The sequence below is a fragment of the Manacus candei genome, unplaced genomic scaffold, assembly GCF_025592945.1.
Source record: "Manacus candei isolate 608988 ecotype Guabito, Panama unplaced genomic scaffold, ASM2559294v1 h1tg000005l, whole genome shotgun sequence".
NCBI lineage: Eukaryota > Metazoa > Chordata > Aves > Passeriformes > Pipridae > Manacus > Manacus candei.
Window position 1 is genome coordinate 26,771,254 of NW_026138053.1, and position 17,033 is coordinate 26,788,286.

Genomic DNA, 17,033 nt, shown 5'->3' on the forward strand with positions numbered 1-17,033 from the left:
ACTTCACCCCCTCCCTTCTACTCCAGGGCTGTCAGTTAAACACCCCCTTCCCTGCTCCTGGACCTGCACCCATCCAAAGGGTCGTTTTTAGAATCCCCCAGTTCTGTTTGCAAAGAAAAGGACACAGAGAGCTCAGGGCACGCCTGTGGTGCGAGGGTTTCCCAAAAGGTACCTTTAATGTGTTTGCAGCAGCAGCAAGCAGTCAGTGCTAGTTTGGCACCCAGTTAGGTGTGCAGCACTACACATTAGACACCAAGTCATCCCAACCCAACAGCTGATCCAGAGGAACAGAGAGAGTGAACGAAAACAGGACTATGAGCACATAGGAAATCAAGTTATTTGTGTTCTATCACACTTCCAGCTCGGAATATTAGAAAAATAAACTTAAGACAGTTACTACAACACATTTTCAGTGCCAGCTGGCAAGAGTTGAAAACCCATGAGAACCCCCCTCCCCGAGCTGAGGACAAAGATCAGCTCACCCAGAGTAACAAACGGCTGTACAGAAAGCGCTCTGCGTCCCCAAAACACCCAGAGCCAAAGGAATTCTCCCCCCCAGGAGGTCTCAGCTGTGGTGTCTCAGAAAGCCTGTGCAGCTCTAAGGTAGGTGGTGCAGACTAACTTACACTATTGCAGCAGAGGCAAAGCTCCCACACGGGTGAGTCCACTGTCCCACTCGCTCTCTATGAACTCCAAGGTTGTCTCTTTGTTCCAATAACCACTGGTCTGCCATGTGCATTTCAACAGACAAAATACTCTGCTGAGTATATAAAAACTGTTATAAAAAGGCAATTGTAAAAGATAAGGTATTAGCAGAGGCATGTCAGCTTTTTTTTAATAAAAAAAATAGCCATTATATCTATTTAAATAAGGCTTCTTGTTACAGATTGTTCCAGTTACTGAAGGAAACCAAGGCCTGATGAGAAAGAAAAAACAACTATCCCCCCAAACTTTACCCTTCCTGCCCCGAGAACACACCTACAGGAAGCCATTTCATGTGCAAAGTGACAGAACAAACACTGGGGGAAGCTCCTGAAATGATATGCCCAGTCTAGTTTCTCCTGCTTTATCTTCAAAATCTTGAAAACAAAACCAAAACAGAAGTTCTAAAATACACAAAAACCCCCTTCATCTCAATATTCTTTCCAAAACAAAATATGTACAGCACATTAATATGCAATATGCAAAAGCTCTGTGTTGCTGTTGGCAACGTCTATGCCCTCCCCGCCCCTATTCACAGGTGTACCTCTACTGACACACAATTACATCACTAAGCCTGTTAGTCTGAAAAGGGGATTTAATTCACTCAGAACTTGTAGATCTTGGTGTAGGGGCTCCACTCGTTGGTCTCCGGGTTGTAGACCTCGAGGGTGTTGAGGAAGTCGTTGCCGTCGAAGCCGCCCACAGCGTAGATGGTGTTGCCCACGGTGGTGATGCCGGCGTTGCTGCGGGCCGTGGTCATGCTGCCCATCATGCGCCACTCGTTGCGCGCGGGGTCGTACATCTCCACGCAGTTCACCGCGTGCGTGCCGTCGAACCCGCCGCCCACGAACAGCTTGCCTGGCAGAGGGAAGGGCACAGGATGGGCGCTGGGTCCCAGCCTCCTCCTGGGAACGCAGACCCAGCCCGAAGGAGGAACCCCAGGGGCTCTGGCAGTGACAAGGTGACCTGCTTTGGCTCTCCTGAGCGTGGCAGCTGAGGGGAACCTGGGTCAGAGCCAGGGAAAAGTCCAAATGCAAACAGGTGCAGCTCTGGAGTGCTTTGAAAAGAGCGAACAGGGAATGCCCCAAAACTCTCTGATTACTTTTCTTTAATCCAAACAAGGTTTGGCCAGGTTCTTACTGTACTGTGTCCTCCCCGAGCAGGAACACAGCTTTGTACTCCACTAACATCGCAGCTTAACATGGAACAGTCACCGAGCACCAGACGCTGCTCAGGCCCTGCAGCAGCAGCCCCTACCAAGAGAGCCCCCTCAGAGCCAGCCCCCTCCCCAGAGCCCCTGGCAGCCCCGCACCTTCCCGCACGGCCACGCCGGCGCCGCGCCGTGCCACGTTCATGGGCGCCATGAGGGTCCACGTGTTGTTCTCGGGGTTGTAACGCTCCACGCTGTTGAGGCAGTTCCATGACTCGGCTCCCCCGATGATGTACAGGAACCCCCCCAGCTCGCACACGGCAGACTGGTGTCTCCCTGCAAGCAAACGCCAGCAACAGCCATGCACCAACATCCCACAGCAGCTCAGCTCGCTTTGGTTTGGGGTTTGCTTTGGGGCAGTTTTGCGGTTGCCCTTCTCTCCCCCTCCCTCCTGACTACACAACGAACTTACGGATGTTCAGGGGAGCACAGCTTGTCCAGGACTTTGTTATGGGATCAAACACGTCACAGTTCTTCAGTCCCTTTTGGCCATAAGGATCAGAACCACCCACGATGTACAGCTTTCCATTCAGGGCACACACTCCTGTTCACAAGGGACGGAATGGTAAGGAAAGGAGTGAATTTAAAACACCCCCGCCCCCTGTGCTGCAGAGGCCTCACCTGCATTGCAGCGGTTGGTCCTCAGCTCCGGCACAGGAGTCCAGTCGTCGATCTCCGGCTCATACATCTCTCCACAGCTCAGGTCATCCGAGTGGCCGTTGGATCCCCCCACGACGTAGAGCTGCCCCTGAGTGGAACAAACACCCCCCCTTCAGCACTGGAGCACCCCAGAAGCACCGAGGAAGCCCTCGTGGCGCTCAGCGTGCCTGTGTGTGCACCCACCATCAGCACTGCCATCTGGAACCGCGCCCTGGGCGTCCTCATGGGCGCGATGAAGGTCCAGGTGTCGCTCTGCGGGTCGTAGCACTCCACCGTGCGCAGGCACTCCTCCCGGTTGTAGCCACCTGGAAGCAAAGGCTCTTGTGGCACCACCGTTCGAGCCCACGTGCTGTGATGCTGAGGAACCCCAGCGGGTGGTGAGGACCCCCCAGCCCCCTGCCCGTGCCCTGACCTGCAGCGATGAGCTTGCCGTGCAGCTCGGCCGTGCCCAGCCCCGAGCGCGCGTACTGCATGGGGGACATGGGCTTCTCCACCACGTTGCTGGGCTGCAGCTCGAAGCTGAGGCTCTTCAGCAGCCGGGGGGTGCTCGAGGGGGAGCTCTGCGGGCTGTTCCGGCCGTGCAGGAAGATCACACACAGCACCCCGTCCAGAACAGCCAGACACAGGTACGTGTTACCTGGCAGCGGGAGACAAGGAGACACCGCCCAGGTCAGTAAAGTCGGGGGTCACCCCAAGCGAAAGCCAACGAGGGGCTTTTGGTTCTGCTCCTCCCCTTATCTCCTTGGGTTTTTTCTGGTTACTGGTTTTCCAAGTGTTAGAAAAAGTGTTAGTTACTGAAAAATCTGAGTTTTAAGTACTAAAACAGTACTCGAAGAACGTAAGACAGCAACCTAAGGATGTGCTGGGAGAGTCTCCACACACACCCAGAGCAAAGAGCTCTGCTAATTAATGAGGGACTGCCTATCTCCTTAGGCTTTTCTGGGTAACTGCTGCACACCTTGGCATTTGGGATGGCCCTGTAGACAAGGAATTGAGGTGTATGTGATCCCAGTTCCATTAGAAACATCCCATCAATTACTTGTAAGAAAAAGCACTTCTGCATTCCTCAGAGATGCTGAAGGAAACCCCCAGGGAGCAGGAGGTGGTGGGTACACGATACCAGACACATCTGTTAGACAAGCCCTGCCCCTGTTACTCACTCGAGGTCTTCTCTGAAGCAATGATTTTCCACTCGTGTTTAGGACTCTGAACAGTAGCATTTGGAGAAAGACATCCAGTGGAGCTGCTACTGATCTGCTTGTGATCATTCTCACGTGGTGGCTTCTTCTGCAAAATCAAAAGGCAGCTACAGAAACCTAGCCAGAGACTACACCTGCTCCTCCCTCTGCTTCCCTGAGCTACTCCGTACCTACTGCAGAGCACATCCCTGTGCTTGGAGCACACTTAGCTCCTCCTGCAGAGCACCTCCCTACCCAGCAACAGCCACAAACCACCCTGCACCTTCCTCCTGGGACTGCTCTCATCCTGTGACTGCAGCTCTACACTGCTGGAGTCGGAGCAGGAGCCATTTCAAATCCCTGGAAGAGTCTGCCTCACTGACAGCATTTACAAATGCAAGGCAAGAGCTGCATGCAGTGGGACACAACTGAGCTACCGACTAGAAGCCTCTCACAGCTCTGCTCCTGAACTGGAGTTCATTATATAATGCTATTTGGAAGTGAATTAACTATTCTCTTCATTCCCTGAAGACAAATTAATTTCGCCTCAGTTCCTCTCTGTGCTCAGATTAGCTGTTTCTTGGATTTTACTCCCTTGATACTTCCCAGTAACAGGAGATTTCTGCTTCCTTTTCATCTGCAATTAAATTTATACTGTAGCTTACATTATTTTGCTCAGTTAAGAAAACCCTCCAAATTTTCCATTTCAGCCCAGTTGGCTGGGGCAGTTCAGGCTTTTCCTGAAGCCCAGAAGTTGCTGTGCTGTCTGTTCTGCTCAGCAGCAGAGTTTGTGACCACAGTCCCAAGTTTGTGATGCTTGCAGAGTTCCCTAGAGCCTGATCTCCATGGAAACTGTCACAAGACTTCTAAAACACAACACCTAGTGCCGATAACCTCACACAGAGGAGCTGCACTGCTACACTCAGCTCCCCCTGGACATCAGCTCATTGGTGGGCAGCGTTTTTGGTGTGGCTGAATCTCCATCCAGTTAACCCCTTGTGCTCTTAGCCTTAAACTGCCTCGACCCTAACAGAAAATACAAACTTCTGTAATTCAGAAACTTAAAAGTTACAATTTTTCCAAGGCTGGTGTTAGATCTCCCAACTGTTTAGAATGTCTAAAGTGGGTGATTCTTCTTATCAGAAAGGATTTAGAAAAAAGTTGAGGACCCCTGGTCTTATTTCTGAAAATGAACTTTCTGAACCTTCGCCTCCCCACTCCTAAGCATTACAAGGAGTAGTATCCAAAGGTGGAGAAGTCTGTGAAGGCTTATTAAAAACAATTAAGAAAGCGGAAAATTAGCTGGCTTTTCATTTTCCTCTCTTTTCATGTCTAAAATCCATGTTCTGGGGTGAACAGTGTTTTGCTAAAAGTTCGAAAACATACTTTGTTCCATACTTTTTGTATCAGCATGTTATAAAATATTACAAGACATCCGCTTCAAATTCAGTGAATTTAAACAAACTTCAGGTGTATAAAACAACTGATAATTTACATCTGTTAGTCCCTCTTTATTCTTTGTGCTTAGCCTCTGTTTTGCTAAGCTGTGTGGTTTTCAGGAGTTGAGAAGGATTATACCTGGTTAGAAATGAAAAAAAATGAAAATAATTAAAAACACCCTTTCAAAAAGCACAGGACTGACTTGCACTCAGTCAAAACACCTCTAGATCAGAGAGATCTGGCAGCTACACTACCAGTGCAGCTGAACAAAGGGAACGGACGCTGGCAGCTGAAGGATTAGAACTTGGATCTGGAATCTCTCCCTGGGCCAGAATTTCCCAGCAGCATTCCCCACTGCAAGCCAAGCGGCCCGAGATTCTCTGGATAACTCTACAAAGCCTCAGTTGACTTCCTACAGCTGAGTGCTTGTCTGCCTCTTCTTTCTTCTAACAGCCAAGATTGATTTTGAAGTCAAACCCAGAGCACTGGGTTTTGCAAAGGCTCAGTCTGCCAAAAAACCAGAGGCTGAGACTGTACCACTGCCTGCAGCAGCTCTGAAAGAGAGACTCTCTCGTGGCGTATTTCTCCATGACAGCTACTGCTGCTTTCTCTGCTGGCACAACACAAGACTTCAGGTGTGCTGTAACCTGCTCCAGTCTAGCTGGGGTTACCTGAGGCTGGCTGCAATTTGTACCTGCACAAACTGAATGTGGTCATCCTCACTGCCATACACCTCAGCCTGTCCATCTAGCAGATTTCCATCAAGCAGCTTGTGATCAGCTGAGTAGTACAGCGTTTGCACCTGCAAAGACAACAACAGAACACCCATGTGGCTGCTGCCCCGGCGCTCCTCAGCTACAGCACATCCCCCCGGCACACCCTGCTCCTCGCTCCGCCCGAGCTCGCCCAGGGCCACCACTAAAAGGAAGCAGATGTCATGGTGGCACTCTTCAAACAGGGGTGGAGGGTCCACACCTTCTCAGCTTGAGAGAGACATCTTCCTTTTCCATAGGCTTCTGCTGCTTGTTTTTCCAGCACAGAAACATTAGACAAGCAAAAGGCACATTAATTTGCAGTTACACAAATTCACAGTCTCATGCAAAGCATTTTTCCTTATCCCTGCACACAAGTTTTCTTGCTTGAAAAATACACATATTTATCTCCATCAAAAAACGTCAAGAGAAGCCAACAGTGGACTCTAAAAGAAAGGTATGGGAACGAGGGAAGACAACACGAATTTAAGCTCTGGAGGGAACTGTTGTCCACCACTGAACATCAGATGCAGCTGTTTCAATGAAATGCATCTGAGTTTCAACATGATCAAAGCTTGTTCCAAGAGGAAATACACACTTGAGAATATACGACAGTATCAACATGTACCTTTGCCTATACAAGTGTTTCTGAAGATCTTTCATGCTTGTAAATAACAAACTCGGAAAATTCCGACGTTCCACGAGATTTGGCAAAGCCTGTAGCCAATTAAAAATTTTGCCTCCCCGCTAATTTTTCCATTAACCACTGCCCAGGCTACATCTACTATCAGTATTCACGAGTAAAGCCATTTAACAACACACAACTTTCAAAAGAATGCATCCTGTAAAAGGAGTAATAAACACCATTAAATCATCATCATCGTTCTCTGCCCACAGCGGATTTTCTTAGGAGAACTGGGGCAGGACTGCTGCTTCTGTACGTGTCAATACACTTGAGGGTTCTTCTTGGTTCTTCAGCCTTGGTATCCTAGTTTTGTTAATAAACCTATGGGGAGATAAACCAACGGGGAGGAACAACCATTAGAAGCTTTTACTTACTGTGCATTTACAAGCAAAACCTGCAAGAGGAAAACATCAAGAATCTACGGCAAGTCCTCAGTTACCACCTCCCCAAACCTACAGCGAGATACACGCCACTCTGAGGGCACTATACAGCAACAGGGAGCAAAAAGGGAAAGCAGAAGACCAGACTGAACAGTTCATTCAGCTCACCTGAACACCCCCCCAGTTTCTCAGCTTAGGGGTACCTACAGTAAAATTTAAATTCTTTAGGGTCATAGTTCAAAAAGTGAAAAAAAATTTTAAAAAATTAAAAAGTAAAAAGGGATCATCCTTCATAATGGCTTTTTCGTTTAAAAAAAATAAATGTTGAATCCCATTTTCTTGAAGACTAACCTCTTCCATGAGATCTTCCAGGCTGTCTCCGTTCTCCCAGATGCTGCGCTGTACCCAGTTGATTACCTTTGTGTACAATTTGCCATTGCTGGGTAGGCCAACATTGTCTTCCAGCATTATTTCAAGCTTGAAGGAGAAGAGAAAAGCATGATTACTCCCTAGGAATTACCCTGGTACGTGCAGCGTGCTGTACTTGACACAGTCAGCATTACTCTCACTTTACCTCCGAGGAGCTGCCCAGGCTCTGGAACTAAGCAGAGTGTTTAAGCACAACCACAGCTACCTTCTGCACTTGGAAAGGACGACAGTGTGTCCTCTCCACAGTTAAGGTTCAGAGCATATGAATATTGCACAGATCCATAACTGTCGCTCTGTTGGCAGAAGTCAATACACCAAGTTTTCCTTCCCCCAAAAAGGAAGCCATCCTTGCTGGTTGCTCTTCAGAAATCCCGTCCCAGAAGGAATTCTACAAAGCCAAACTAACCTTTAGCCGTGGGAGTTTGAGAAATTCCTCCTGTTCTGAAATCTGTACAAGGTGTTCCTGTATGTAGCCATCGATCTTGTTCAACAAACGGGAGTCTCCCATGGAACTGGCAAAGTTCCGGTAGGAGATGCAGCTCTGCACATCCATCTTGGACAGCAAGTAGTCACCACAGACCTGGGAAGGGAAAAGCTGCATCTTAGTTCACAAGGAGACAAGGGTTTTATGCATTTAAATCATCCACCCCAACATACAGCAACAGCTGTTTTGTGCCTGCAGGACAGTGACTGTCTGCCGTCGTCCCCATGCCAGAGCTGGAAAGGACACGTTGCCTTCCATAGGAATATGCAAATTTAAATGAAAAAGTCAGATACATTTGGAAGTTGCTGACATGACACTGGCCCCCTGCTTTTCTACAGAACACCTATTACAACCTCCTTAGTCAGGAGAGGTGAATCCCTATCCCTTGGAAAAGGTATCCCCCTCCATGGCATCAAGCACTACCAGGAGGGTGTGGATTATTTTTTTTTCCAGGTTCAATTATGTCCCCAACACAAGCAAGCATAGCACTGCTCCCACAGACCTCAAGGTGAGCAACCAGCCAGGATCCCAAGCTGTTTTCCTCGCGCAGGTGCACAAACTCCAAACATGAGTTCAGAGACCCCCTCAGCACAAACACGACTCATGTGGGAGCAGCACTCACTGCTGGCACCTGGTCACTGCAGCGCCAAGGGACACCTGCAGGAGCTTCACACTGACACACAGGCATCACTTTCTGCCTCACTAACACCAAAAAGCACAATGCTGTTAGCTTGGGAAGGCAGAAAGGGCTTCCAGAGGAGCTGAGAACTGTACCTGCTTAACCCTCTCCATCTTCAGCCTCTTTGCTGCAGAGTATACATCTTTAACCAGCTCTTTGTCAGCTTTCAACCTATTAAAGACAGAAATTTATCTTTGTTATCATTTTGATCTTCCAAACCAAAGCTTACTCTCTCTGCTTCCTGTGAAAACCACTTACTGAGCAGTATAGGCATAATTCAACAGAACTTCCACAGCCTCTGGATTGAGATCATCAAACTTCACGTGGGACACTCCGTGGCAGTCACTGTCAGTGTTGAAGATTTCAAACAGGTAGGGGCTGCAGCAGGCCAGCACAGCTCGGTGTGCCAGCATCTCATGGCCACACACCTGCAGTCAGAACACAAACAGAAAGCTCACACGCTGGTAAGGAATTTTTGGAATTACATCTGTATTTTGATAGTATAAAGGGAAAGCCACAGTTCAAGTGGATGCCACAGATCAAATCGGTTTTTCCAATCAATAGTCTCTGGCTGGAAAACAATGTCAGCATCACTCCTCTCAAAGCACATCTGATTTATTTTTTTTCAGTGTACATTTTTCAGGAAAACTGGACTCTGAAATGCCCCCTCTCCCGAGCAGTGAGGCACACAGAGCCCTCAGGGGACAGGACACGGGTACCTGGAGGCGGACGTCGCAGAACTGGCCGCTCTTCCGTAAGGCATTGAGTTTGGCAACGGAGGACTCAATGAAGTTCTCATCTTCAAACATCAAATATCCATTGGGAATCATTTTGGTGATGGTTTGGCTGCAAGGAAAAGGCATAAAGGTTATGGACACAATGTCATGCTTCGGTGCAGGAGGACTATTAACACCCTGTTTGCAAACAGACATTCAGGGAGGATAAAGGGGTTCACGATTTTCACAGACCAAGGCCACAGCTCTTAATTCACATCACAGGAGGTACCAGGTTCAGAACTACACCCTGAACCTGTGCCAGCTCCATGGGAGCAAGCTGGAAGTCCCTGGATTACACAAGAAGCTTCACTCCCCTCTATAAAGATCTTATTTGGGACATTTATCACCAGCTCTCATTATTCATCACCATTTTCCACTCACTGTCACACTGGTCAGCTGCATTTTTTGCACAGCTACATTGAAAAATAAGAATTTAAAGTAACTGGTGAAGTAGAATAGAAATATTTTTTGTTTAATTTTATGAGTAATGACTCAGTATTTTAGAGCAGCTGGAACTCATGAAACAACATTATGATCAACAAAACGATCATGGATTTTAAGTCATCTTGAAGCTAAAACAACCTCCCCTGAAGATCTTACCCATATAGAAACACATCACCTCAGGGGAACTGGTCCAAGGCAGGAAAAATAACTTCAGGAAACTAACTTTTTGATCTGGAAGCTATTTTGTAGCTCTTTCAATTGATTCGCTTTTAGTTATGCACTTACAGGAAAAGTCCACTTTCCAAATAGGAAGCTAATTAAGAATACTAAAATATTACCCTGATGTCACCTAATGAACTAAAAATAGTAATTAAAAAAAAATCAAATTTGTAACTTTGAGCTACTAACACACACAAAAGTACAGTTTCTCAAAAATTGCAGAGGAAAGTATATGTGGGATACTATTAATGTTACCAGTAACAATTTGTATTTCCATCTAAGGTGTAAGAAAATTCTGAAGATCAGAGTAAATGAGAAAAACCCAAAACAGAAAAAGCAGAGAGCAAAAATCAGTAGCAGAAATAGCAAAGCCCCCCCAAAATAATTCTGGCATTAATCCATTTATTTTCACTTACCACTGCAAGCATTTGACCCTAAACTGGCAACAATACTCTTAATTACAAAGATCATTATCCATTTATTGTGTTTAATTAAAAAAAGGACAGCAAGGGTTAAAATTTGCAGCATTTCAGCTAAAGTATTAACTACTGTACACATACTTAGTGGTATCAACTCACCTAACAAATATATGACTGTAAATTTAAAATAGTCCAATGGTATCACTGTGTTAGAACAGAGCACTTGAGTTTCCGTGCTCTGGGGAGATGTTTGTTGAAATGCAGAAGCAGCTGCAATATGGATTCCAAAACTATCAGGCTTGAAGATGATGTAATAAAGTCCTTATGAGCTATAGACATGAATTTCTTCTGTGATAATCATTCATCATAACCTGCAACAAAGGAGAAGCTGTCAAGTAAGGACAATAGATAGTGCTAGCCTGTATTCAGATAAAACTTCCATGCTGTGTCAAAGTACAAGCTCCTGACCCAAACAACCAAGCTCACAAACAAGGTGTTCTTCACAAAAAGCAAACAGCCTGAAAAATTCCACATTGACACCAACACATTCTCATGCCTAATGAGAGATCAACCACACCACTTGTTAAACCCCCAAAGACAAGCAAAGGGCTAAATTAGTGCTTAGAGAAAAAGTGAGAAGATCTGAATCCCATTTTCAAAAAATTCCTTACCAGCTCTGCCCTTCAGCACATCCTATCCCAGACCATTACTGCTTGCACCAGTAAATAACTTGCAAGTAACACAACGAAAATACTATTGTAAAATATAATTTTAAAGAAGACCCCGATCCAAGCCTCCTACCTTTGGCTTTTTCTGTGCTCATCTACTTATAGCCTTCTTCTACCGAATGCCTAAAATTGTCTGACGATGGATTAAGGACATGTCTGAAATGACTGGGCATGTCTCCAGTCTCTGGTACTTCCAGAAGGATTTCTGAAGTCAGAGACCACTATCTGGATGACAGCTTTCCCTGGTGAAAAGTCTGTGAACAGAACCAGCTGGGTTCCGGTCGAGCTCTGCGCTGGGATTCCACCTTCTGTGGGCTCTTTATGCCGGGATTTTCCGGGAGGGCACACGAGGAGGAGGAGCCGCAGCAGGGAGGGAACAGGCAACAAACACCCACTCTGGAACTTTCCATGACCCTGATGCCACCTCAGGAAAACCTCAAGCACGCTCCAAAAGTCTCCTCATACCTACACAATAAATGCCACATCGGGAATCGGGTTTCCTAAACAAAGTTGCCCCCGTTGGAGGGAAGAGCCCCCGTGCCCCCGGTGCTGGCACACGGGTGTCCCGGGCAGGAGCCGGGTGTCCCCGGGCAGGAGCCGGGTGTCCCGGGCAGGAGCCGGGTGTCCCGGGCAGGAGCCGGGTGTCCCCGGGCAGGAGCCGGGTGTCCCCGGTGCTGGCACACGGGTGTCCCCGGTCCCTCGGCAGAGCAGAGCTCCAGCGGGAGGCTGATCCCGGGAGCGGCAGGGGGCATTATCCCGCCATATCCCGGCTCCAGGGCACACCGCTCCCAGCTCCCAGCCCTGCAGCCAACACTTCGGGCAGGGAGAATTAGCTGCCATTAAGTCTGGCTACTGGAACAGGCACACCCCCTCCTCCAAGGGAGGAACACCTGCTCCAGAGCTCCATCCAGCTGGAATGGAGAACCCTGGAACGCTGGGAGGACCCTGGGACTACAACCTTCTACTTTAAGGTCAGCCTGCTTTTCTAGGAAAAGAAATCTCAAAGATTAAAGGTGTATTCTTTTTATAATCCCACAGGCAAGTTCTGAAATTGAAACCAAGCTCTATTTACCAAATATTATTTAATTAAGCATTTGGCAGTCAACACTTCTCATGTGGGTACAACTGCCATAATCACTGCAGGTTTCAAAGTGATCCAAACTTCTCAGAACAGAGCCTGACTCCCCAAAGATTCACCTCAACCAGAACACTTCCAGTTACAGGACAGCCAGTCAAACAATTCCAAACGAATCTCAGCACCAGCCTCGCTCAGTTTACATCTCTGGGCACGTTTTGTCACATTCTGCTGCAGCATATCAACTTTATTACAAGTGCTATACCACTGTTCTTGTGACCTTGAAGACCTAAAAAGGCCATCCCAAATAATTCTGGATTGCAATGGAAGATTTGCCTCTCGCAGTCCTCTGTGTGCGACATCAAACCCACACATACACATTGGTGCACCTCAAAGTACTGTCCAATTTGAATATCTGATAACGTCTTAATTATTGCCACAGAGTTTCAGTGCTGGTTTGTGTGTCATGGCTAATATTATTACTCAAAATAGCATTAAATAGCATGAGCAGATTCATTACTTTCCACATTCTTTTTGGTTTGGTATACTACTGCTAAAAAAAAAGCCAAACTATCAGCCAAAACTCACTGAAAAGCCAAGAATGCTGCATTTTCTGCATTAAAGGTTATAAACAGGTACTGCAAACAACCTCTTCCTAAAAATTATTTTAAAAATCTAAATCACTTTGTCATTACCTTTCCCCCCCTTGCTTATACTCCCTTCTAGCTCACCACAGCAAGAACCATGTGTGGCTTTTTTCCACAGTTTTCCAGGCTTTTGAATTTGTTTGAAGCCAAGTGTGATGTTCCCAGATCACTGCCACCCAGGAAAATCCTGGTGCCTCTGAAGACTTTTCAAGCTCCACCCAAATGCACTTCTTTAAACACTTTAAAGCTACAAAACTGGCATCCCGGAATGGGAACAACACATTCCACTTGAGAAAACTCTTACTTGAGAGCTCCCTGCACTTACTTTTCAAATGAAGCAAAGAAAAGAAATCAGAGTGATGTGTGAGCTCTGGATTTCTGTTCCAGTTAATCCTGAGGCTGGACAGTGGTGACAGCCCTTCGATCAAGAGCCGATCACGCTGTGCTGCCCAGCACTCACGTGGTGTGTTCCCACGTCACGGCTGTTCCCAAGCACAGGAATGCCAGGACTCAAATGTCTGCCCAGCTGCTCCACTTAAACACAACTGTGCTCTAACAACTGTGGTTCCTGAACACTTCAGGTGGGGCACAGACTGAGGTTCTCCTCTGCTACATGTGTGTATCACTGGGCCATGAGAGAGTCACGGCTCGTAACACACTCGGAGATAAACTGCCTGCACACACTGGCTTCCAGAAGGAAAACTTCCTCCTCTTGAATCCATCTTTCCATTTCACTGTAGGCACATTTAAAGGTGCATTTAAGAAGACTCACCTAAATAACCATGATACTAAGTCTTCTCATCCTTCACTACACTATCCTCTTATATATCTCGTAAATGCTGCTGGAATATGATTAGCTCAGTTACAAGAGCAAATAAATGTAATAATTAATACACTTTAAATTCTTAATTGCATTCAGCATTTTGAATCTGCACAACCCAATGTTTTATTAAAACAGTTGTTCACTGCAGAAAATATTCCAGCATTTAAAAAACCTTCCCCAAGATTATTACTGGAGCATCTCAAACCCTTTACTGTGCCCTAGGACTCCCCTGCAGAGCCACCTGTAGGACCTGTGATCTCTGGTGAGGCACCAAGACAAGCCCCAGAGGCAAAAGTCACCTTGCCCATGACCCAACAACACAGGGAGTATCTCTTTCACCTCTCACCTTTAATACAGTCCACTTTCCATGTGCTGTATTTCACTGGAAAGGCAGACAAAGCCCTTGCTCTGTGCCAAGTTTGCACAAACTTTTTTGTCACATTAAGGTATTACCTCTTCAACTCACAAATGAAGCACTACCTTGGGAGAGACACTTGTTCATCTGTCGATTAAAAGTCAGTACTTGTTGAAATAATGGTGGACACTCGACTGACACTTGTTGGGACAATGAAACAAAAATGGAATGTAACACCTCTGTAGGTGCTTTCTGGCTTGTCACAGCCCAGCTCAGAAGAAATGCAGGTCACACCTACAACTGTTCACAGTCCATTACCTGTATCAGAAGATAAAACCAGACGTCCTCAAAACATTTCTTTCAGAGATTAGCACTTATTTATGATAAAAACACACTATCTTTTCATGTCTGAGTTTGCACTGGTCCACGTCACGGACCAAGAAACGTATCAACATACTTTACACCACTAAACAGGCTCGACTTCTTTACACCAGGGATTTAAAGTAAGACTCAAGATTTACAACAATTTGTTTTGCTTATTCACTTCTCAGTTGATTTCCACTGAAGATTTAGTCTCACTGATAACTATGACTTGTAGACAAAATTGCTCTATTTCGCTGCAAATCAACCTCAGTTGTGCTCCCACCCCAGCAATGAGGAGAGAGGGAGGGAATATTTGCTATCCCTGGGTAAGAACTGAACGGGAAGGATGGAGTACTGTGGACGTTTTCCAAAATCTCTGACACGCGGCCCCAGAGACGCAATACTTGGACTGTCCTCTATAGAGAGCAAGCCTAGAGAGCTCTTCCAAACACACATTATGCATGCACACTTTAAAAATTCATAAGCAGCAGGCTTTCTGCTTGACTGTTACTGCTGTTCCAGCGACAACCCTCAGCTCTGACACCTCAGCTGCCCATTTAGCACTCGCTTCCAGGACTGGCCTCCCACGCCTCCGAGTCCCAGCACTGTTCATTCGTCCCCTTTCCACACTGCTCCTGCCTTTCCTCCCCTTTCCCACGTAGTCTTTATCTACATCTCTTTTTTCAGCTTCTGCCTCACATCCACTCTACTAAAATCTGAGCTCTTTCCTCCCCCCTCCCTCCCTCCTCATGGGTTTCTTTTTTTCCACTAACAGACACTTCCCACAGTTCTCTAAACATCTGTCACACAACCAAATTAGTGGGGTTTGTTTGTGTGTCCTCCTGGTCTCCCACCCCCCCATTCTGGGTAGTTTTTGCCTTTCTTACCATCTCCCGCTCCTTATGAACTCAAGCTGAGGAAAACAAAATCAGACCTATTTACAGCAGCTTCCTAACTGGAAAGTATTCCTTTGCTGTTGCACCCTGTGCTCAGGAGTCAGGCCTGTGGCTAAAAAATCCGCTTTCTAAAATTAAACCAATCTCACCATCGAAGCACCACATCCTGCTTGGCTTCTTATTTTGCAGCTCCCTGACAGGAGAGAATAAATGTGGTGTCTACACACCCATCACTGGAAACAACAAAAAAAAAATCCTCCCTTCACAAACCACACAAATAAAGAGTGACATGAGGCTGTGTTTCCATTACTCCACTACCACTCATCTCCTTAGGAGTAACTCTGCCTCTCACTTTGTCAACGTTCCTCTATCCTCCATAAAAACCATAACCAATCCATCCAGGTTTTACTGTCCGTGGGAATTCCGGGTGAGGGAACAGTGAGGGTGCCAATGCGAAGGTATTTTCTAATGCGAAGGTATTTTCTACCTTGAAGCGCCTCTGAAAAATTCCACAAAGCTGCTGGAAATTGGTGCACACCGGCAGAAAATGCTGTACTTCTGCCCACCCACCCCCCCGAAACAAACAAAAACCCAACAAACCCCGTGGTCATTCATCCTCAGCAGCTTTCCCCAGAAGCACTAACGTGGGCTGACAGCCCACATTTGGCTGTATTATCCCCCAGTTCCTAGGGCGGGTACGGATGACAGAAAGAGCCGTGACATTGGCAAGCAGCTGTCAGCACACGTTGCTCGCCCCTATTTCCTGCAAAGCCCGGCACTTCCGCGATCCTTTCCCCCCAGTTACTCCCGGGGGTTCAGGGAGGTGGCGCTGGGGGAGGCACCGCTGCCCTTGGCCCCGCAGCCCCGGAGAGCGCGGGGAGCCCCGGCCGGGGTCACGCCACAGCCCCGCTGCCCCCGCGGGCACCGAGCGGCCTCCCGCCCTCCAGGCCGTGCCCACACGGCAACTCCGCGGCCCGAGCAGACGGGCCCCGAGCCCCAACAAAGAGCGGCGGGGCCGCAGCGCCTCCGGCTCCCTCAGCGCGGGGCGCCCGCCCGGGGCCGCCGCCCCGCCCGCTCCCCGGCGCCGAACAAAGAGCGGCCGCACGGCCCTGCCGCCCCCCGCCCGCCCTACCTGGTGCCTCTGAGCGCAGACGGCGCTGAACATATTGGGAGCCTCCGGAGTGCGGGGGAAGCCGGTTGCAGGAGCAGCCCCGGCCCGCCGGGAACAGGGAGCGGAGGGCGCGGAGGGCGCGGAGGGCGCGGCGCTGCCGGGGGAGAAGGAGGAGGAGGGCGGCGGGAGCGGAGTGGGAAGCGCGGCCACGGAGCTGCGGGAACACGCAGGGGCTGCGCCTCGGACCGTTCGCCTGCGCGGGGCGGGAGGAAGCGAGGCAGGGATGGAAGGAGGGAAGGAGGCGGTGCTGGGGCGGTGATCGGCCCCGCATCGAGTCCGGCCGCTCCGCCCTCCGCGGCCGGGGCGCTGCGGCCAAGGCGCGTCCGCCTCAGGGGCGGCAGGAGAACCGCCGGGCCCGTGAGGGCTGAGGAGGAGGAGGAGGTAGGGGCGGACCCGCCGTGCCCGTTTCTGCCGGTACCCGGCGCCGCCGAGGGGTTGCTCGCAGCGCTGAGCCGCGAGCACAACTGGCTCGGTGACCCTTGTTTTTCAAACCTGGTGCGTGTTCTTCAGCCATGGCA

The 17,033-nt window shown here is 48.4% G+C and overlaps 1 protein-coding gene across 3 annotated transcripts; it reads right to left on the minus strand.

Annotated features, from left to right (window-relative positions):
- Positions 1-149: 149 nt before the first annotated feature.
- On the minus strand, positions 150-16,742 carry IVNS1ABP (influenza virus NS1A binding protein). 3 transcript variants are annotated; one of them, XM_051794232.1, is made up of 15 exons: positions 16,477-16,742; positions 10,617-10,828; positions 9,319-9,445; positions 8,858-9,027; positions 8,695-8,770; positions 7,843-8,016; positions 7,359-7,484; positions 5,885-5,992; positions 3,733-3,859; positions 2,985-3,209; positions 2,756-2,877; positions 2,534-2,660; positions 2,325-2,456; positions 2,015-2,188; positions 150-1,560 (listed from the first exon to the last, which is right to left on the minus strand). In XM_051794232.1, exons 3-15 carry the CDS (start codon positions 9,427-9,429, stop codon positions 1,307-1,309), a joined length of 1,926 nt encoding a protein of 641 aa, XP_051650192.1. In that variant the 5' UTR covers positions 9,430-9,445; positions 10,617-10,828; positions 16,477-16,742; the 3' UTR covers positions 150-1,306. The 3 variants fall into 3 exon arrangements, with proteins under 3 accessions (XP_051650192.1, XP_051650198.1, XP_051650183.1); XM_051794238.1 differs by lacking the exon at positions 16,477-16,742 and adding an exon at positions 13,233-13,359; XM_051794223.1 differs by lacking the exon at positions 16,477-16,742 and adding an exon at positions 11,259-11,499.
- Positions 16,743-17,033: the final 291 nt, after the last annotated feature.